Consider the following 22,097-nt stretch of genomic DNA (forward strand, 5'->3'; position numbering starts at 1 on the left):
AAAATATATTGCTGTCAGTGTTTAGTTTTAATAATTGTGTGAGTGTAGTTTGATATAATTGGAATTCTGAAATTATTGTGATAATTGGAAATGTGTTACATTAATGCAGCATATTTTTATTCCTCAGGAGGAGACACCTCCATAATCACTGGTGAAACTGAAGAAAGATGGATGTACAGTATTACTGTTGGTAAGTCAATAAAATGTCCAGAGTTTTATCTGTTCATTTATGTGCTTAATCAAACTTCTATGCATGCAGAGCTTGCAGATAATATTGTTATAGAAATGTCTCTCTGAAGTCAGTGCGTTCACTCCTCTCCACCGACCAGCTCAAAAACCAGCACCAACTCCAAATTTTGCTCATGAGTTTAGAAAAGTTCGACTGTTTGAAAGTTGTTGTTTTTTTTTTTAAATCAACTGTTGGCCTAGTCCTAATTTAAATGTTTAAGTTTGAAACATTCAGGCTTATGAATACAGTTGAATCACTTAACAATCCATCTCTCATATCAAGAAGTCACAGACTATTTTACTGTAATAATGTGTCGGGGATTACAAATGGAAACTGCACAGAATCATTCTTTATTCTGCAGGCACATTCAATTCCAAACCCTGTTACTGTAATAGGCACACTTGTAGCTCGCCATGAATTAGAGCTCTAATTAGATTAGGTACTATTTTAAACAAAATAACACATTTCTTATGATCCATAGGTGTAATTTATAGGAAAGCCAGGTTCATTTTCCTGGGCAATCAATTTCGTGGTGTAGCAGAAGACTAATATAATTATGTAAAGCGCTGAGAGCTGAGTATCGCAGTCAGCACAGAAGGGTTTTTGGAAGATAAATGAAGATGCAATTTATTCGCTCATAATTTTGTATAAAAAGTACCTTGAAAGAAATTCATATGGGCTCCAGAATAAGGTAGAAGCACTAATACTTTTTGATAAGGACTAACAGAGCATTATAGTCAAAGCTTTGGTAATACATAGTTACTTCACATCCGTGGGCTATCTTTCACAGTGGGAAGGACGAGATGAGCCCTGTGGCCAAGCCCTCTAAATCATATCCAGAGGAGTGAGTCATTTATTATAGTTACAATTATATCAATATCACTAACACATAAGAGCTGCGATAAATCCAGGCACATGAGCCTCTGTGACAACATGCATGATCAATGTGCAGGGCTCGCTTAGCCACCAGTTATTTGGAGCAGTTTGGCCGTAGGTCGCCCTGTTGAAGTGTGTTATGAATCGGCACCCTTTGCGCAGCTCACAACAGAAACTTGGTCTTACGTAATATCCCACTTCATCTGTCTTCCTAGTTCATGTTGAAATATCATAATCCTTGGGTAAGTGCCTGTGATTTAGAGACCACCAGGCTTTTATATTTGAAAGATTACAAACCAATTGTCACTAAGCAAATGATAAAGTACAAACATAACTATTCTTTTACAAATATACTATCCACACACAAGCTTTGTGTCTTTTCATATTTGAGAACTCACAAGCTAAACTTTGTTTCGGTGTTAACTTAAATAATTATTTTCTCAATGTAGTGTCATAAATAACATTTTTTATATATATATATATATATATATATATATATATATATAGGATTCTTCATAGCCTATATTAACTTATTATTTTGAATGCCTTATGTGCTGTACCAACTTTCGTGTTACAGCAATACTTACACATTTAGATCAATTTTCTCCTATAATATTAATGTTTTAAGGAAAGGCGACTTTCTGTCACAGCCCTGGTATTGGTTGATATATCGGTAGATAATTAAAGTCAAAGTATGGATACTGGTATCTGAACTGAAAACGCTAGATTGGTACCTCTAGTTTCAATATTGTGTGTTTGCTGATAGACCACAATTTTATAGGTCTCATTAGATGGGCATGTTAGGCTATTGAAAATGCTCTTGATTGGCTTGTTTCTTTTTGCAGTTGAGACTTCCCAGCAAACAGGTTTCTACAGCTGATGCATGATAATAAAAGTTAGTGAGAGTGTCTTTAACCTTGAGCAGCTGATGAGTGCAGGCCATGGTGAGTGACAGGGCAGTTGGCAGCGTTGCCCCACCTCTGTCCACAGAGTCGATAGCTAATGACAGCAGAGGGCAGACAACAGAAAGGACTTGTGACAATGATGTCCTTCAGCCTTCACATCCTCTGTCAGTGTTTAGCCCTGCTCCCGCCACTGGAGATAGATCAGGTTTCTCATGTGTATTAGATTCCCCAGCCAAGGAAGAGCTGTCATTTCAAAAGTTATAAACAGATCATACAAACGTAAAGAGCTTTAAAACCTTCAGAGTAGCTCTATACAATGCTGAATACAGTTTAGTAAGAGCCAAATCATACACAATACAGTAGAACAGTATAGAAGTATTTATTCCACAATGTAAATGACAACACTGTACATCAAATATTAAGATTGATGACTTTTTAAACCAGGTCTGTCAGTGTCTGTTACTAGTCGGTCTCCCTTAAAATAAAAATGATAAAAAACATACTTATTCTAACATTGTTGCAGAAGTCGTATGCTCGAGTGAGTGTTTCAGCACAGTTTCCACGGCTTCACCTCTTCACAATCACATCGCTCTTAGTCCAGTTTCGTGCTCTCTTTATATAGGAAATGTTGCTGCTTTTCCATCTGAAAACACACAAGACATGGTTGCACAGTCTGGCCTGTTTAATAAAGGTTGTCGCCCAAAATAAAGCCCAAAAAGCCCAAAATCTATGAGGATGTGATGGCGTGGCGTTTTCTCTCTTGTTCGAGTCACTGTGTCGCGCGTAAAAAGGGAAAACAACCCGGATGAAGACGCAATAGTAGGCTGCATTTAGCTCTGTTAAGGCGACTTCTTACAAAACTACAGTAACCAATTAACAGTGAACAATCATACACAGCCTACTGCACATCAGCCGCAGTGAGACAGTCCGCTGCTGCTCCGCTGGTCACTCGTCCTCCTCCTCGCTCCTGTCACATGACGCACAAAGAATATTCACTTTTTATATCCGGTTTGTGTTCAAATCCTTTAAGAGCTGGGCCACAAGTCTGTTAGCAGTCTTGTTATTACTCATTATTAGTTAGCCTTTCGTAGCTATTTCCCTGTGTGTAAATATTAGCCCTGACCAGTGGGCGTGGTCTTCTTCGTCTCAGACCAATCAGAACAAGAAGCACGCGCGTGTTCGTCTCCACACAGTGACTCACAAACCATATCATTCTATCATTTTATTTTAAACGAGTTGAACGCATCAAAATATGTTAACTGAGCACATGTTAAGATGGACCAAGTTGTAGCCTGTAAAGTAAACTGCGATAATCTGGTTAAAATCTTTATTCTGGCGTTTAGACCTTGGCTTTAGTTTGTGGGACAGGAGAGGGTACAGCCTCAACTCACTCATCAAACCAAAAGCATAGACCTGCATTTGCATTGTTATGTTCATTAACGTGCTATGTCCCTTTTCAATAAATAAAAAAAAATAGCCTAAATAAAATAAAACACTTAAACAGTAAACATCCTGGTTACTCTTTGCTTTGCATATTGTGTAAGATGGGTTTTCATTAAATGTAAGCCAGTATATAGACCTATTATATATTCATATTTATCTTTAACTTGTTACTTGTGTTTTTGTAGCAAAGCCTAAATGTTTCCTTTTTAAAATGCAGCTCCTTACTGGTTCAGTGACATAATTAAGCATGGATAGAATAAAAGGTAATTAAAAAACAAAACAGTAGGGTATTTGACGATGTATTGTTTCTATAGTTTGTCTCAGAGGAGGTTTACTTGGCCATAGGACACATTCAGATCATCGATGTACTTTTAAAATGAAGAATGTATATTCTTGAATCCGAGAAGGCGTTTTCTTTTCGTGGCTTTCCCCTCTCATTAGAGGTGGGCCTGCCCGGTTTGAAACGTGTTACTTGGATTTGGAATGCAAATGCTTTGTTCACGAGGAGGAGGGATCAGCGAGGAGTCTGAAAGCGACGAGTTTTTGATTAATGAGCTTTGAAATGGCTCTCCAGGAGCAATAAAGGATGAACTGCGCTCTCTTGCTGCTCTGTGCGCGCTCACCAACGCGCGCCGCCATCGCTGCATCATTTCCAATGTCAAACTAGTAGCCTGGCTATATTTCTCCGCTCGTCATTGTCACCATTGTGTTTGAGGTTCTTTTTCTCTTTTGGTAGCCTATATACAGTTACATACTGGAGGGATATGACTGAACACTGGAACATGGATTAAATGGCACCTGTCGGTAATTTAAAATGAACAGAACCATTTCTCTCAACGAGCCTTTTGTTGTTAGTGTGAGTCGCTGCTGGCCCTGTGAGTGGAAATGCGACCACAGTCATCGGTAACATTATGATTTTTGCCTAGTTATAACATAGGTATATTCGTTTTCTAGGTAGTCACAAATTAGTCTAATGGGCCACCAAAAACAAGACCTGGTTTAGGCCTGGCCGAACAGCTTAAACACAAGGAATCTCAGAATTCATTTTGCTCAAGCCATAATCAAATTAGGAACAATTTGGGTATAGAACTACAACGATGTGTTTTATTTTAAAGATTTTAAATTCAGCAGAACATTACAAAACATCTTTTTCCAGCTAAAAAGGGTTTTGGAAACGCATACATGAGCAATGAAATCCAAGTTAATCTTTTATTCACTAAAATACATCTTATTGTTATTCTTAAAAGTATATTTGAATAGTTGTTGATATAAAAATAATAAACATAACATATTTGATCACTTTATTTACAAAATGTTTAACACAATAAAATATAACATTTTGATATCATTAGGGTTTGTATTTTATGGATAGGCTACCAAATGAAGCATAAACAATGGAGAACAAATCAAACAATGGCTACACAAAGTGACATGCTGGTGTATAATACTGTATTAAATACTTAGATAGTCTATGTTCTTAAAGTTGACACAAGAATTACCATGGACATACAGTATAGTGGTGTTATACACTATAAAATGCCCCATTGAGCCAAATAAGAAATGTGCCTAGTCCACATAAGACCAACTCATTTCAAACCCTGTTTTCCACACTTCCAAGTGCATTGATGTGTCCAATCTTACAAAAGTTACATGTATAAATACTCGCATAAACGATAAATAATGTGCAATACCAACATAATTAAATAATAAATAGATAGAGGCTAGTTAGAAAGTATATGCAAAAATATGCCAATAAATAAGTTTGATGTTCTCGAGGACACGGCATCCTGACAAACAGACAAAAAATTCTAATGGTTCTTTTTCTTCTATAATGATGAGCTTCTACTGTGATCTATTAGACTTATCTTCAAGTAACGGCATGAAATATTTAGTCCAAACTGTGCATTGCACATGAATAATGTAAAGTAATGAAACAAACTGACTGACAACAGTCTTGTGTGCCCCTATAGAGGAATGGACAAAGCTGTATTCAAAAAATAATGACACGATAGCATTAATAGTCATATCAATAATACTGTAATAATACACGACTCGCTCGGAGCGAAGTTATTAGACTAGTGAGGTAATAAAAAGAGCGCAACATAATTTGGCACACACATACACGCGCTGTCGCTCACGGAAACACGCACAGACACACACACACACACAAGACGTTTTACAAATGCGTGAGTTTAGGCGCTTCTTGAATCCTTCCCTGAGACGCTTGGTGAGACGTGAGGTCTGTGTACGTGGGGTGGGGATCACAGGGTCCGTGATGGTGGTTTCCTGGGATCTGCGCGGCGCAGCTGTAGTCCACACTGGTGGATGAGGGGTGAGGAAGATGGCCGAGGTTGAACATAGGGCCCGAGGCTGGCATGGAATCAACAAAGTTCCCACCCACATAAACTGGGCTTCCTTGCAAATTCGCATTTGCAAAACTGCCATTGCTCTGCATGCCGTGGTGTTCGTACTCGGATCCCGGGTACCTTTTCTGCTGCGGGATGCATCCACCTAACGGTGCTGTGTAAGCAGCCAATCCATACATGTTTTGTTGGGGTTTAGCAAAGGAGGGCGGTGAGGGCGCGTCATAACTGAGGCTGTTCACATTTTGGAGTTGGCCAGAGTATCCAATGTGATTTGGGCCACTCAGTGGAGGGCTTCTATCCGGAGAGTGTCCCAGAGGAGAATGCGCCATGCCTTTAGACTTCTGGTCCTTTTTGTATTTCATCCTCCGGTTTTGAAACCAGATCTTAATTTGGCGCTCGGTTAGATTCAACAGATTGGCCATTTCCACTCTCCGAGGGCGACACAAATAGCGGTTAAAATGAAACTCCTTCTCCAACTCCACAAGTTGGGCGCTGGTGTATGCGGTTCTGACCCGCTTGGAGGCAGGTCCTGGTGGGCTCTTTTCATCACTCACCTCACCTGAAAATAAACAAAACCAGGTTTTAGTCAGACCATAAACATGCAGGCATACGGTTTAACACGTGAATTTGGAGAGTTTCTGGAAATCCTATTGCCTATTAGTAATAATAGCGTGATTTGTAATTGTTGCTTTGAAATGTTAGTAAAATTGTGGATTTGTTTTAATCGGATACATGCTCATTATTTCCTGTGTGGGAATGATCATTTGGGGCATTGCCTTTACCTGCACTCGCATTGCAGTTGTTGCTCTTCTGTTTGGAATTTTGCCGGGTCTCCTTCATCCAGGGGAATATCTGCTTGGTTAAGGCCGGTGTAGCGCAGCCTGATGCCCCAGAGGGAGATTTCTTCTTATTGGATGTGGAGCTGTTGGAACCCGGAGAGGCCGCAGACAGAGGTGGAGGCTGCGGCTCACTAACGCTGCTGGCCTGGCTGCTGTTGCTCTGAGTGCTGCCCTGGCGCATGCAGTCCCCGTTCAGATCACTGTCTTTGAGGCTCGATGTGCGCGCAGTAGAGGTCTGGATGGGGCACACTGGGCCTTGATAGTCAGATTCTATGCTGGCGGCCGTGTAGGACTGATGAGATGGGCCATAGTTGTAAGAGTCAGGTTTGGGGTAGGTGTAGCCTCCAAACAGTCCAGAGTTGTCATAATAGGTAGCTTTCTGCATTTTGTAGTTTTAAACCTACTACGCCAGGGGCATTGATGTTGTTTTTTCACGTGATTGGTGTCTCCCACTGTCTCTTCAGTCTCTGACCTAAAAAAGAAACATCATAAGGTACGAGCAATGAGTGTCCTGAAGCTAACACGCCATTCACACTACAGCAGATGTATCCCACAAACGGCTGGTTGACAGCAGCGCTAGCAGTACTTGGCTCACTACAAAACTGTTAAAGTTTAACTCGCGTTAAAAGGACCCTCTGGGAGACTTGAAGGCTCCCTAGAAATAAGCTGAATCAGCTTCTGACTCGCATACGCACAATGGGCTTTTCACTAATCACGAGCCTGACAAAGCCCGTCACGCATTGTTCCTGCAACAGAAATCTAACCCACCACGACGCGTTTCACCAGGGCACAAATACAGATATATATGACCATAGTTTATCAGAGGTGTTGTTCATATGTTTGTGTGAAGGGGTCTGGATCTAAAATGTCATATGCATGTTTGTTGGTTGGTGCTTGTGCACCACACACCCCTCCCCCACACGTCCTAAACTATGTCTTGTAAATATGTACACCTATATATTTTTGCTAAATGAAGAAAGCGATGGATTCGGCCTCAAACAGACTTGAACGGCCGTGTACCCTAGTGTATGTTGGTGGTTCGAGGAGGTGCGGTGTGCCCCGCGCATAACAATTGCACCTGTCAGTGTGGACCGCGGCAAAATTTATGACCGCAAATGTTATGGTTGTAAACGGCCACAGAGAGGAATGAAAAGCAAAACAGTGCTCAAGACGCACAGCGTAGGAGGAAGGCATGGGAAAGAATTTTATCGTCGACCGTTTCTCTCATTAAGGTTCAGTGTGGACCAAAGGCGTCCATTCTTCTCCTCGCCTTCAAACCAAACCCCGCTTTACCGAAACTCGGCGCTGCCAAAGCCGCGAGTGGAAGTCACTGGACCCCGCGGTGAATTCTGGCCATTTTTATATTTCTCATTTGCATGTGGTTATGTAGGATTTAGTTTGAGTGTGTGGCTTGATTGTATGTTTTATTGCTATTTAGACCTATAATTTAAAACTTACATAATATGAAAACTGTAATAATTTTATTTTAATTTTACTCACCAAAATTCGCGCAAAGGTTGTTATTTACGCATACATCACTGCAGCCTCCTCGACCTGCAACACAAAGCAAAATTCAGCCTTAAGTCACCACTCTATAAATTCGTTTTACTGGCCTATCTCCCAAAAAATACAGTTTAAAATCTCACAATGTAGGTAGGGTTTGCTCCTTTTTCCACATTATTATTATTATTTTTTTTTTAATAAATAATGATTTAATGTTACTTTTTTTTTCTTTAGTTTGCCCTGCTTTAAGCTCTTCTCTGGAGTCTGAGTTGTTGTGGCTGTGCCTCAAAGGCGTTCTGAAAAAGTCCTGCATCTGCACTTTTTCTCACAAAGGAGTCGTCCAAATATTTAGCAGTCATAAGCTTTTTGTGTGACCCAAAGGTCAGTGAGTATTAAGTCAAAGTTTAATGAACAACGAGCAGTTTGCTTCAAGAAGCCATCCTCGACACTCGGGCCGCTTTTTATTTCTGTGGCTCAAGACGTTGGAGCGGCAGGAGCGTTTGTGCTTTACGCGGAGCTGAAATGTGCTGTTGGACCCCGGCTTGTGGACTACGGGTTTGTTTTGTGTCGCCTCGAGTGCTTTAGCCCACTAGTACTAGCAGCAGACATGCTCTTCTTTTCATAGCGCGGTGTTATTCGCCTACGCGCTTTTACGGTAAGTTTGGCTCACACAATGGCCAGACTCTAAGTGGAGTGTTATTATCCTTTTTATCAGCTCTGTTCCATCTTAAGCATTAAAATGCGTCAATATATGAGAAAAAATGGAGTAAGAAGTACTGCATTTAATGTCCCTTTCATTTCTTACGATTTTCAAACGTTTGATTACGCCGTCCGTGGAAAAAACAAAACAAAAAAAAACATTTGCTGAAGCCAAACAGGCCTGTTTTACAAAGAAAAGAAAAAAAAAAAAATGTAACTATATAATATTTATTTTTTAACTTTTTAGGCTAATTATTTTTTTTGTTCATTAGGCCACATAATAGGGTCACTATTGCACACTAAAAATGTTACATTTATTACTAAAGTAACAATAATAACAACAATAATAAATAACAAAAATGACCCAGGCCTAACAGTTATAGTCTATAACATGTTGCCGATTATTTCCTTGAAGCCAAATGCAAATGGCGTCATTCTCCGAAAAATAAAATATAAAAAATTATCAATAAAACCAAAGATAGTCGTCTAGTCTATTAAAGGAACGGTCACACAATGTGGTGACAATTTATTCTGAATAAGATTCTTCTTAATAAATATCTAATAATCCAACTATAGTCGTTCAAATAGGCTCTCCAATCTGAAAATAATTTTAGGTTGCAAGTTGACAAAGCCGTACAGTTGAAACCACATAAATCACTACAAACGCCACAGTGACGATAAGACAACAAATTAATGTGATTTACGATCCAAGAGTCAAAAAGTAAAGTTCCTCTCCTACTTCTTCCTTGGAGCCGCTTCTTGTCAAAACAGAGTGCGCTAAAAAGCGCCGAGCATCTTCCGTTCAATGTGTCGATAATATTTGAAGGCACCTCTTAAAATTATGAATCTGCTTTTGAAGAGCTGCAAGTAAAGTCCATATCCGCGTGCGCTCACCAAAGTCCCATTAACAAGCATCAGCCCATTGAGTGGAATAAATCACAGACATTTCCTTGCATTATGTTAACCTATCGTTAAAGGTTGCGGTGTGCTGTGCAGTTGCTTACCTGTGTATCAATTCATCATAATGCTCCTCAGTTTGTCTGTGCGCTCTCCAGCGTAAATCCTTCAGCCTTTGTCTGGACACAATGCTGTCCTAAACCTGATCTTGCTGTTTTTCAGACATTTCCATATACCAGTGGAGACACTATTCCCGAAAGATTGGAAGGTCTCGCATACAGCTACCAATAAAAAGCCAACAAGGTAGCGTTATTCCAGAAAAAAAATCCTGGCAATCAATCATGAATTGATATGTGCAGAATTGAGTCAGGGATAGGCCTGCGCTGATGTGGAGCCAGCATTAGGATTTTGGTGTTTCGGAAGCTTCATGATGACAAATCAAGGCACAGCCTTAAGACACAAGCATATTTGTTCACGTGATTGTTCTCCTTCACCCTGCTTCAAGCGAGCCTTACCTCACCAATCCATTTTGATAAAGGGTGGTGTTTATTTCCTCGTCTATGTGAAAATCTTCTATTCCTCGCTTCTCTTGATATGCACATGAACATTTAAACCGTGCTTCAGGTTTTACAAATAGAGCTCTGTGCACCGAAAGAACTGCATTTACTTCAATTTTAAGCCTGTGTGAACACACTACACTGTAGAACTGTTTTTGAAACCAATTTGGTTTTTGATACAATAGCATATTTTATCTAAAACCGAAAGACATCAACTAAAGACGTTTCTTATTTATATTTAATATTTCCATTTTACATTTTGTGAATTTTACACTTAAACATGTTTTTTTCTGAAATAAATGGCGTGGGACTTCTCTCCATCTGTGCCTGTATTGTATTCAAATAAAGCACATTATCATCTTTTGTTTGCTGTGTTTGCCTTTACACACAAAGAGTGGAGCCAAGGCTTGCCTCGTGCTCATTATCATTCACACAAAAATAAGGATAGATGTTCTGTTCATGAATTAATTAGAAAATAAATCCACGTGTTTTACAAGAGGAGGATTTCGAGCGCACAGCCACTGCTGACTGTGAAGAGGGATGCACGGCTTGTATCGGCACGGCATATGTTCAGAGGGCAATAAAAGTGAAAGATTTACAGTTTTCGGCCGGCCCCCAACAGCACTGCACCCTTTCAGGAATTACTGCCAATGATTTACTAGGAGCTAGATCTGTCAGACCGCACAAACTTGTACCACTTTCAGGCATCAAATTCACATCAGCCACCAACAATAAAAACAGTTCTGTGAAGGAGGCACTAGAAGCCAAGCCAGAGGCATCTTAACCAGCGTTAGCCATTCGCCAAACAGTGTGTTTAAAGTGTCTAAAATTCAGTAGTCTGTTCAATGTGATCGCTAAATTTGCGCACAAAGCCATTGCCAAGGTATCGCTGAAGAGCATGCAACCACAAGTATACGCGATGCAAAAATTATAGATGAACTATATCAAAGTGTTGAAATTCAGCTTTAACGGTGCCTTTGTGGAGAACAAGAGGGAAAACTCCGTGCGTAAAGCGGTACTATCCATAGCCCGAAGAAATTTCCGCGCGCCACATCAAAGGCAGCAATTTATCAAATATCAGGACATTTGATATCGTCATCTAGCTGCTAAGGCAACATGAAAAATTCAGAAATTTGTACGTACCAAAGCATCCGTCGCTTCGGATGTGCTGCTACAGAGAAGGTTACACTTGCGCCGGCTATCGGATATTATTTTCTTGGGGGATCTCTTCAGTTTTCAAGTCTGATAGAGTCCTCGCGATTAATGACGACGCCGTGTTTCTAGGGGGACGTGCTGCATTAATTATTTAGACAATCACGTGGTCGAGAATAGAGAGTCTGGTGGTATAGTCTCTGGCTTGTATCTGTTGATGCTTATATCTCAGGGGCTTGACTGGATCCGAGAGGCTTCTGCGAAAACAGCTGGAAATCAAATATGGCCGGATGGAGAGCAGCACGTCGTATTCCAGCTCTGGCTGCAGTGTCATTGAAAATGGCACTGCCTTTGGCTTCCATTTATTGCTGTTCAGACATGTAGGTCAGCGTGGCTACACACTACACGTAGAGGGCTGCTCTCACCTGACGTATAATGAAAGAGACAGCGTTTCTATGCACACCTTAATTCTTCATTATGATGAACAATATGAAAATTATTTAACAGTGACTTTAATAAAAGTGTGTTTTTATTTGTCTTTGGTCCACTGCAGAACTTTTGTATTATTAACACAGTAACAATGCTATTTATTGTGCAGTAAGAATATTATTTATTTCTCATTTTGCCATCAGCCTCTGCTCTCCTCTTCTTGCATCTATGAGCTCGTCATCAATGGCAGCATCACTTTGTTCCTGCTGCTTCTCCTCCCAAGCACAAGGCACGCGCACACGCACGCGCACACAAACCTATCCAAGTTTTGTATTAAGTCCAGTTCAGCCAGTTATGTTTCTGCGATGTAGGCATTAGGCAAGGGTCGAAGGTGATCATCGAGCTAACGCCCGAAATCAAACTTGTAAAGTGCTTTGATACAATCCCCGTGAGTCCTCACTGAGACAAAGGATCAGACTGGCATTATACCTTTTGGAGTTCAGTTCAGTTGCGCCTGTCAACATTAGTAAATGTTTCACGACTTAATTGTAAGACTTTTTCTCTGTATCTCACCTAATCTGATGCCCCGCACTACTTTCAGGCAAGATGTCTGTAGAATTTGGAGTAGTAAATGCATAAAGGTATTCTTACGCACCAAAAGCCACTTTCTCCTGATAAACGCCTAAAATATAAACACCCCGAGTTATTATGATGGTATTCATAGTGTTTTATAATAAAAATGGGACTAGATTGCATTCTGTAGCAAAATGTTTATTACATATGTGAAGAAAATGTAAAAGTGGCAAATTTGGCACAATAGTGAATCTTTGCAAAAGGCCAACTGGCCGGATGGGCATTCATTTTTCTAAAGAAACTAAAGCAGGATGATCCAATTGATATTCAATATAGTTAACTATCTTGCAAAATATTGACACAAATTATGGTCTGGAAAAATAATACTAACAGTAATTATAATAATAAATAAAACACCACTTCCATGAAAAAAATATATTTTGGCTATCAAAACATTTACGTTAACGTAAAAGCTTGTAAACTCAGTTTAAAAATACGCACATTGCAATGCAGAACATAAGAAAGCATTTACAGAAATAAAAATGGATCTAAGGTGCACACGCATTTGCGCACGCCACGACTTTTTTGGCCGCTTTTCGCAAATGCGCACAATTGTAACGATTGCTGCCTATAATCTCTGTCCATTCTGCGACATGCTTAAAAACTGTAGCAGTTATGCGCTGTCCGCGGGTCAGGGGCTGGAGGTCAGTCCTTGCGGCTCATGCGTGGCCTCTGGATGAACCTGGCCGCGCTGCTTTGTCCACCTTTGGCTCGAAATACCTTGTCTCCAAGATACAAAAAGGCTCTGAGAGCTGCTTGCACACTTTTTTTTTGGCCAAAACATAAAGATGGTAGGAAACGAGTTCTGTCAACCCCCGGCCCACATTCTCACATCAACTTAAAATGTATAGCATGCTATAAACGCACACCAATTCATAAACAGTTCAACGAATACTTTTATTTAAAATTGTATGTTTGCTATAGTAAAATGTACAAATTTTAAACAAATAAATAATAACTCATGTAAAGAAAAAAATAATTATGCTCCTAAATACTCTGTTTCATTCTTTCCGATGAGAAACATCCATTATCAATTTTTATGCCATGCAAATAACAAAAGATCTTTTAAAAAGAGTTTCAGTTGGCACGAGAGAAGCTCTGAAAATGTACATTGTTTACAAAGGTGTCAGGAGAGATTTATAAGGGCACTCGGAATAGTTTGCACACAGGAATGTCTGGATTTAGCCTTGATCACATTTAGGCTAAGAGAAAGCCAAAGCCTTTTTATAAAATAAGTTAAGACAAACAAAGAAAGTTACCTATTCTATAGCATTCTATAGGCCTAGCATCTCAAACAATTCAAACGGTTTGGCGTGCTCTACATGTAAATTCGTTCAAGTATAGATTCAGGCATTTTGTGCATTGTGTTTGGAAGTGAAAAAAAAAACAGTTTTTATCATGTGTGCGTAATTATATGAATGGTGTCAGCTTTTTGCCTAAAAGACCATTGGAGGTTCATACCAACGTAAATCCACGTGAGAAGAAAGATTTTAGTCCATACAAAGAGCGGAGATGTTGATTTAAATGGTGTAAAAGAGAGTTTTATGCCTTTGTGCTGATGTATTTGAAACTTTACTGATTGTTTCTTTAGCAAGATGAAAGTCAGAAATACTGCTTAGGTTGTTTTAAATAAATCTGAAAAAAATAAAATAAAAATAAAAAATAAAAATCATAGCAGTTCCATGCAGAGGTCAGAATGCAGCCTTGTGTTTTCCGCACAGTCCACTCCTGTGTATCTCTTATAACGTGGTGATGTCCGTGTGGGGCTCCTTGTGCAGATGGCTGCCTACTGCAGGGGCAGATCTGCCCTTGGTGTTGGGGAGTTTGTGGTCCTTCTTCCATTTCATGCGTCGGTTCTGGAACCAGATTTTGATTTGTCTCTCTGATAGACAAAGTGTATGCGCGATCTCGATCCGCCGCCGCCGGGTCAGGTACCTATTAAAGTGGAACTCTTTCTCTAGCTCCAAGACCTGCTGCCGCGTGTATGCTGTTCTGGACCGTTTAGGCTCGGACCCCGTGTAATCTGGGTTCACTGGCAAGAAACAAATACACAGAGTGTCACCAAAAGGGAACACAGTACACAACAAGACAGAACGAGGCGCGTACTGACATAAGTTTAGTCAGTTCCACAACTGGAAAAGCCCAGCAATGAGAAAGGAAATAAAGCAGTTGTGGATACAATATCAAGCGGTCATTCTGACTTTTGAGCGGCTTTGAGGGGCTGACCTCGGAGCCTATTTCCTCAGCAATAAAAAATTTATGACTTGTGTAATTGGTGAGGCCTTTCAAACACTGCTATAAATATCAGAGTGAATGATACAAGCGCGTCTTACCAGTCGTTACATGCACTTTCTTCATCCAGGGGTAAACCACTGCTGGCTGCTTGCCCTGCTGCCCGTTGTGGCTCTTTGTGTTCTGTTGCTGGCCACACGTCCTGTCTCCGGTCGCTTGAACCGTGGGCCCCTGTTCCCCGTGCGTGCTGAAGGAATCCGAGTGGCTCTGCGTCCTGTCGTGTACATGACCCCGTGGCGGCACCGTGGGCTCTTGAACCGTGTTGCAGCCGAAGGACTGCTCCGTGAAGTTGGACCGTGGGTAGATCCCTGGATGCTCAAAGTCAGTGTCCTGCGCTGGGCTGTAGTACTCCGCGCCCTGCTCAGGTATATAGTTATTTTGGGAATATTCCTCACATGGAGGAAATTTCGGATCCACATACTTTGAGTTCACCATATACGAACTCATGGCCATTAATTTCTGAAGGTAGAAAATACTAATTTTTCTCGAGTTGTCTTTTTTTCCTCCCTCCATAAAGCCCTCCTACTTTCGTGTCAACTGAATAAAGTTAGCGAACCATGTGACCAAATCGGCCAATGGAGGTGATTCTGGCTGATAAACGGGTAAACACACAACTACAAGCGTTGAATCCAGCGTAACCTACTCCCAAATTAGACCTGGAAAGAAGAGCGGAATTAAGACGCGTGTATTAGAAAGTCAGATCATAATTCTGCGGTGAGTGGCGCAGATTTTGTAGATGTTACCTAATACATGATATTTTAGCTAATGTCTTAAAATGCGAACAATAAAAGTTGAATAAAGTTGTGTAAAACAAAGTGCATGTTTGTAAGTTTAGGGGATAAACAGTTTGTGTGAGTTTGCTTGGGGGCACTGTGCTGAAGACAGGATCTAACAAAGGTTACTATAGCCCCTTGGCATAAAAGCACAAAAGAACGACTGCGGACAATTGATGGACAGTGTCTTTGTCGGGACAGGGGTCATCCAAAAGTTACTCGAGTCCCATCATTTCATCTGCTGCCTTCCCTTTGACTGCTGCGTCTCAAGAGTCCATTGGCCAGAGGCAGAGGCGCAGCCAGTCCAGGGAATCAATAATGAAGAGCCACCGCGAGCCACAGGGCAATAAAACACAAACTGCTCAAATGTGCGCTGTGTTATCCTCCATTTCTACATTGATAATTATCAAGTGAAACATTTCAGATCACGTTACCACCACAGAGATAAAGTTCTATTCTTTGGCCTAAAGTCTGTAATGTGCTGTGTCCTGTAAGATTCTGTTCTATTTATGGACTTCACTGTGTCACTGGATCACCTGACAGCACGTCAAACACTCAACGAGCCCGAGGAAGATTGCAGCAAGTCAATAAATCGACGTTTGTTCATCGACCACATACTCCCCTAGAATCGAATCTGTGACTGTACTTTTATCACACAAATTCGGTTCTACAGGGTATATATAGACGACGGCAATGGCCCAACAATTTTAAACACAAAATGGTTTCTTAAGGAATAAGAAGACATGCATCACAGAATTACTCTTCTGTCTGGTCAAGTTTTACGCTCTGGAAATTGGTTTATGTCTTGTGACTTATGACAAACGTCCCTTTTAAACACTTGTCAATCTTATAAAAAGACACAAGAAGTTTGTCCTAAAGACCGCTTCGCTCAAAATACTCAAATCATATGGATATTGGCAAGAGAAGAAAGCATGCTCCAGGGCTCAATTGAAGTTTACAGCTGAAGTTTACACCAAAGTGTCTTTTTAAAGACCTCATACAATAGCACGAAAAAGCAAATATTATGAGCGAAAATAAAAACACCACAAAAGCACAACTAAATGCAATTTACTCGACTATGGCTTATTAAACAGATGTCCATGTGTATTAGTTATATGCTGTCCAAAACGAAGAGGCGACAGGCCACCGAGGTCAAGCAAAACCATTTACAAACGTATCCAAAAGTTTAATTATTTTTAGTGCCACTGACAGCTCAAAGGGTGCCAAAGTAATGCTGATTCTCGTGAGCCTTTAACCAGCACCACACGGATCTCTAAAACAGCCGCTTTTACGCATTAAAGAAAGCCTTGCAAGAAACTGGGAACTTTTGAAAATCAACTGATGATAAATCAAAGAGTTGTGATTGTTAAATTGGTCAAATTTAGGTATGGACCTATATATATGTGTGTGTGTGTGGGTGGGTGTGTGTGTGTGTGCGTGTTTTAGAAAAATCGCATACTCCAAATGAAGCCACAAATCAGTTTGAGTGATAGCTTATTTGATGATATCGTTTTAATGGACTGTTAGTCACGATCTCTTATAAATGTTCACTGGATTTAGTTGAAATGGGAGTCATTCAGTAGCCGCCACACACAGGCCGTTTAATGATTAGTTAGGCCTAGACCTCACTACGATCCGCACAACAGTTTAACAGGATCTCATTGTTATGTGCGTTACTTGTAAACTGAATTTTATTTACCCCACCAAATGACACTAAATATCCTATGTGTAATGGCTTTTCAATTTATTTCATAAAGTCTAATAAACTAACATTAAAAATTACTGCAAAACAAAGAATACATTTTAACACCGTTAACAGAGACAACTACTAAGCATAAAAGATATAAAAACTATGAACTCTTTGGTGATTTTTAGAGTGAGACGGTGTGACCTGGTTTTCACCTCATCCTTCAGACGGGTCAAAGCCAAGATTCACAAACAAAAGAATGATAAAGTCAGCGTTTCCTCATCCACGGCTCGACTTAAATGAAAGGCCAACTGCTCCAGCTTGACTCCTTTCAGCTTCAATTACAATTTTCCTCCATGCAGAAATACTGTTCTGAAAAATTGGAAATACGCGGTAGGGCTCCATCTTTTACGCACACTCATCAGTTTGTCCAAGTAAAAAATCTAATCATAAAAGATTTACTTGAAATGTATTACATGCTTCAGGCAATAGACAGCGTTTCAAAAAGGCTACATTTATTTGCTAAGGCCTGCAGAGAAAATTTAGTTTAGCACTGACAAAAAAAAATGCAATATATAATGGTAAATCAATAGCAATTCAAAGCAAGTAATAAATCAATACATTTATAAAACGTCTGTATTACAATGCAAGCATTATAAGGCTAAAATACATTTTCAAAGGACAGTATCCGCAGTTTACACCACATGTGCTCTCTCACCACGCCTGTAATTCAATCAAGCAAAAAACAAATGCAACACGATACCAAAGCTCACTTTTTGACTTTTCTAAAAGTTTACGCACTGCATTGATAAAGTCATTCAAATCCATACAGCAGCAAAAGCTTGTCTCACAGCACTTGTGGGTCCTGCTGCCGTTTGTGAGTCAGGAAACAGTCGAGCGCGTGACATCATACGCCCACAACAGCATCAGAAAAATGATAAAACGCGTCTTACCACGGAGACACATGGCAGCAGCACGCGTTAACTCGGAACGGGAGTCAAAGTGAATCCAGTAGAGCTCCACACCAATGGAAGAACTATTTGTGCCCATCTGCGCGCGTTACTTATACACAATGAGAATTATATTTTGGCTTGTCAAGTCCCAGGCCATAAAACAAACTTTAATGGTGTCACGTGTTTCCGCACAGCCACTCACATGAGCGAACAGATTCATAAATAACCCTGTAAGTTGCACTTACTCAATAAGACGATTACGCTGATGTGCAACAAGAAAGAGGCTTAAAAAGAGACAATCTGAGGCTAATACTGCATAATGGATTCCAGACATGCATACATCTATTTCATAACATCTAAACTGTAGTTACATAAGATACTTGCATCAGTTAAAATGCTCATCATCATTATTTCACAAACCAAAATTACATTACTTTCTATACCTTCTAATAAGTTATAGGTTGTTAAAATATGTAAACTTAATGAGGCTATCGTTCAGTGTGCTGTAATTTGTCCATATTTATATTAATGGTTTTATTAGGCCTAATTCTTAATAATAATTCTTCAATAATACATTTCTAAAATACATTTTTATAGTTAGTTTTCTTTTTGTTCTTCACCACGACTGTTGACACTTCCGAACTACTGACAGCCCATTTTGTCCTGCAGCCCCTCCCACTGACCATCCAGTAACACAATGAACTTAACGGGTGAGACAATTAAGCTCCATCTCAGCAAAATTATTTTTGATTTTGCACAGCTCAATTTTTCTACTATCTCAGTTTGTTTATTTGTTCCAAACAAATGCATCTCCAAACATTTAATCTCACCAAAGCCGTTCAAATACCAAACGTGTCACGTGACCTAAACCATAACCAATCACTTTATCCTGGCACACAGCTACACAGACTGCGTGGACCGCGTCAATAAGATCTTGCGCTGGACAACAGCGCCTTCTGCTGGAACTTCACAGCACAAAACCATGAGTTATATCAACCGCAACCAAAATATTAGGCCTAATAGATGCGAGTGATAAAGAATCAACAATAAAGAACATCTTTCCAGCTCTGACCGTAAGGTCTAGGCTGCATAATCTGCAAAATGCATTGGCATTGTACCATACTACACACTGTATCATAAAATGAAACATGTTGCAATATATGAGCCCAGAATGTTTGCATGCGTAAAACGCAAAAATAAGCCAAATATTCAGTTTGTCAGTCCCTTCTGTGTTGGTGCTGACGGAGCAGTTTATGAACAGTGAGACCAGCGGGGTCGAGGTTTTGTCAAGGCCGGTGGATATTTCTTATATAAGCATCATTCGCACATATTGTATTCAAGTAGTTTGGACTGTGAGTATAAGGATTAGACTGAAAACTACTGCGATCAACGCAGAGAGCTCAAGCCTGCTGTCTGCGCCTGTTTTCCAGTGTCCATTTTGCCGCATTGCAGTAGGCTGTAAATACTTTCGCAGCTGCCTGTCAGGCAACAGTGAAATACTGTCTTTGTTCAGTTGACCTCATGTTCAAGCGGCTGAGAACTTAGAATTCTACTTTTTCTGTAAATAAATGGAAAGCTTGCAAAGGACTTTAGTAAAAACCTGCATTTGACCATGAATATTATTATCCGACATTCCAAGATGAAACTGACCAAATATCTACATTTGCTCCACAAATTATATAGGTTGCCAAACGACTCCAAAAAAATGTACACAAATTCGTTTAGTATAAAATATTCTACAAGACACTTCAAAACTTAAACTGTTCAAAGACGACCATTTAAAAGGATTAGCTGTTGCCACTGCAATTCTCAAAACACCCAGGTTTACGAGACATTAAACAGTTTTTGTCTTGGTCAATCTAAAAATGACAACAATCCTGCTCCCTTGATAATCTTTCGTGTGCATGGACCCTAAACAGAACCCGACCGCTTAGCCTGATGCTAATTAACATGACTAATGAAACAGGAAGCTGTCACAGTCCTTACTCGCACACACAGGCGTGAATGAGCTGCTATCTCACAAAATACTCACATTTAGCCGATGGATAATCCATATTTATTCTTTGATTTTTGAAGATTCCGCTTCGAAGAGGCGCCGCTGCTGCGGATCGAATATTGAAAAATGTCCTGTTGAGGTCCAAAATGTCCGTTGCACTGCGCAAAGGCAACTCTCGACTGGTCAGACTTTTATAACCAAAGCGCTAGTATATTTGGAGAAAAACAGACCGTGCGTAAAAGCTTTAAGCGCCATAGACGCAGTATGCAGTGGGAAAATGGCCTGGGAAATCAGGAAAGAGCCATGAAGACGTTTGCTCTCACACATGACCAGGGGTACCCAATGACAGGCGATGGAGGCCCATAAAAAGCGCTATAACCCCGTTGTAAATTGTCCTCGCACAAAAAGGAATTTAGACTGCAGCAATTCCCCCCTTCTCAACGCAGAGCAGCTCAAACCCTTCAATGCCCGCTGCGAAAAAAACAACTCCGCACTATCTTTATTGCGCAGTCGCATCAAATGGATCAGACTAGACAGATGTTTGGCCGTGAGTAGGCTACAGTTCCCTGCTGTAAAGGCCTATTTTAATCATATTTTCAACATTTTCACATGATACATTTGACTAGATTCTATGTTTCAAACGGAACAAAATTAGGCCTGATTGACAAATCACATAGCTGATTTAATGACCTTGAAAGGCCTTTATGCTTTTGATTTTATGGTCGCATTGTTTTTCCTGTTTTATCATTGGCCCAAACATATGCATTTCAGCTGGCCTGTTTCTTTCTTTAAATAGCGTTTCAGAAAAAAACATGACCTATAACAAATCCGCAATGCTTCATAGTAGTGCTGTAGCTTTCAGATCTGAAACATGTTTATGCCATTGTAGAAATTTAGAGACATGCGGGGCCCGAATGTGTGAATATTAGTGCAGCAAAAAGGAATCTCTTTCATTTCATTCTGTTCATTTGCAGGACATGTGGCCGTCAGCGCGCTGCGATTTATAGCCAGCCCGGGCCTAACCGTCTGTGTTCTTTGTGTGCGTGTGTGTGTACGTGTATGTGTGTGTGTGTGTGTGTGTTTTATGAAAAAGATCCGGGTTTGATCCAATACAAAACTAGCAGTGCCTGAGCCAGTGAGACCAGAGGCGCATTCACACATTATAAACGCAGGCCGTTAACTGTAGGCTATTTGACTGAAATATACTCCTCAAACGAATAAGTCGTTCATAAAACATATGACTATTTCACTTGAATCAAAAACTTTTTTTTTTAAGAAATCGACATTAGCTATAGCCAATTTTATATTCCTAATTTTTATCTTCCGTCTAAAAGACTAGAATAGTCTATATCAATAACATGGATTTTGCCTGTTCTTTTTGTCAAATAAAATGTTCCAATAAATGTAATAGGACCTATAAGCCTATAATAAGGCCTGTTTGCCACGGATCATGTTTTGTTTTACTTAAGCATTTTACGGTTTTAGCCTACTTTTTGGAGACTTTTGTTTTTCATTCCTCTTTCCTATTTTTAAGGATTCAAATATTACTATTTATATTGGGTTTTTATTGTATTACCTCCACATGATAGTCTTAGGCCTAGGACTCTCTCGAAATCTCACGAAAACAATCCGTAGAACACATCTTGTGCGGATATAAGGTTGACTCATAGCAATTTGAAAAGAGTGCTATTCTGTAAAACATTATTTTGTGCGCAAACATTTTATAGTGCAGGAAAAACATAACTGTACAGTGATACAATTATATGCAATTATAGGCCTATTCATTGGCTCTATATTGTGTTTGCATGGGCGTCCAGACAACAGGGCAACAGAAAATCAAAACAGAAAATCAAAGACCAAGAGCTGTA

The 22,097-nt window shown here is 40.0% G+C and overlaps 2 protein-coding genes across 2 annotated transcripts; both read right to left on the reverse strand.

Moving 5' to 3' along the window:
• Positions 1-5,554: 5,554 nt before the first annotated feature.
• Positions 5,555-20,506, reverse strand: hoxd3a (homeobox D3a). The gene is made up of 4 exons (XM_055230362.1): positions 20,266-20,506; positions 8,159-8,212; positions 6,602-7,130; positions 5,555-6,378 (listed from the first exon to the last, which is right to left on the reverse strand). Exons 3-4 carry the CDS (start codon positions 7,041-7,043, stop codon positions 5,630-5,632), a joined length of 1,191 nt encoding a protein of 396 aa, XP_055086337.1. The 5' UTR covers positions 7,044-7,130; positions 8,159-8,212; positions 20,266-20,506; the 3' UTR covers positions 5,555-5,629.
• hoxd4a (homeobox D4a) lies at positions 12,999-15,502 on the reverse strand. The gene is made up of 2 exons (XM_033987113.2): positions 14,862-15,502; positions 12,999-14,560 (listed from the first exon to the last, which is right to left on the reverse strand). Exons 1-2 carry the CDS (start codon positions 15,331-15,333, stop codon positions 14,268-14,270), a joined length of 765 nt encoding a protein of 254 aa, XP_033843004.1. The 5' UTR covers positions 15,334-15,502; the 3' UTR covers positions 12,999-14,267.
• Positions 20,507-22,097: the final 1,591 nt, after the last annotated feature.

Source organism: Periophthalmus magnuspinnatus, chromosome 21 (assembly GCF_009829125.3).
Source record: "Periophthalmus magnuspinnatus isolate fPerMag1 chromosome 21, fPerMag1.2.pri, whole genome shotgun sequence".
In the NCBI taxonomy this organism is placed as follows: Eukaryota; Metazoa; Chordata; class Actinopteri; order Gobiiformes; family Gobiidae; genus Periophthalmus; species Periophthalmus magnuspinnatus.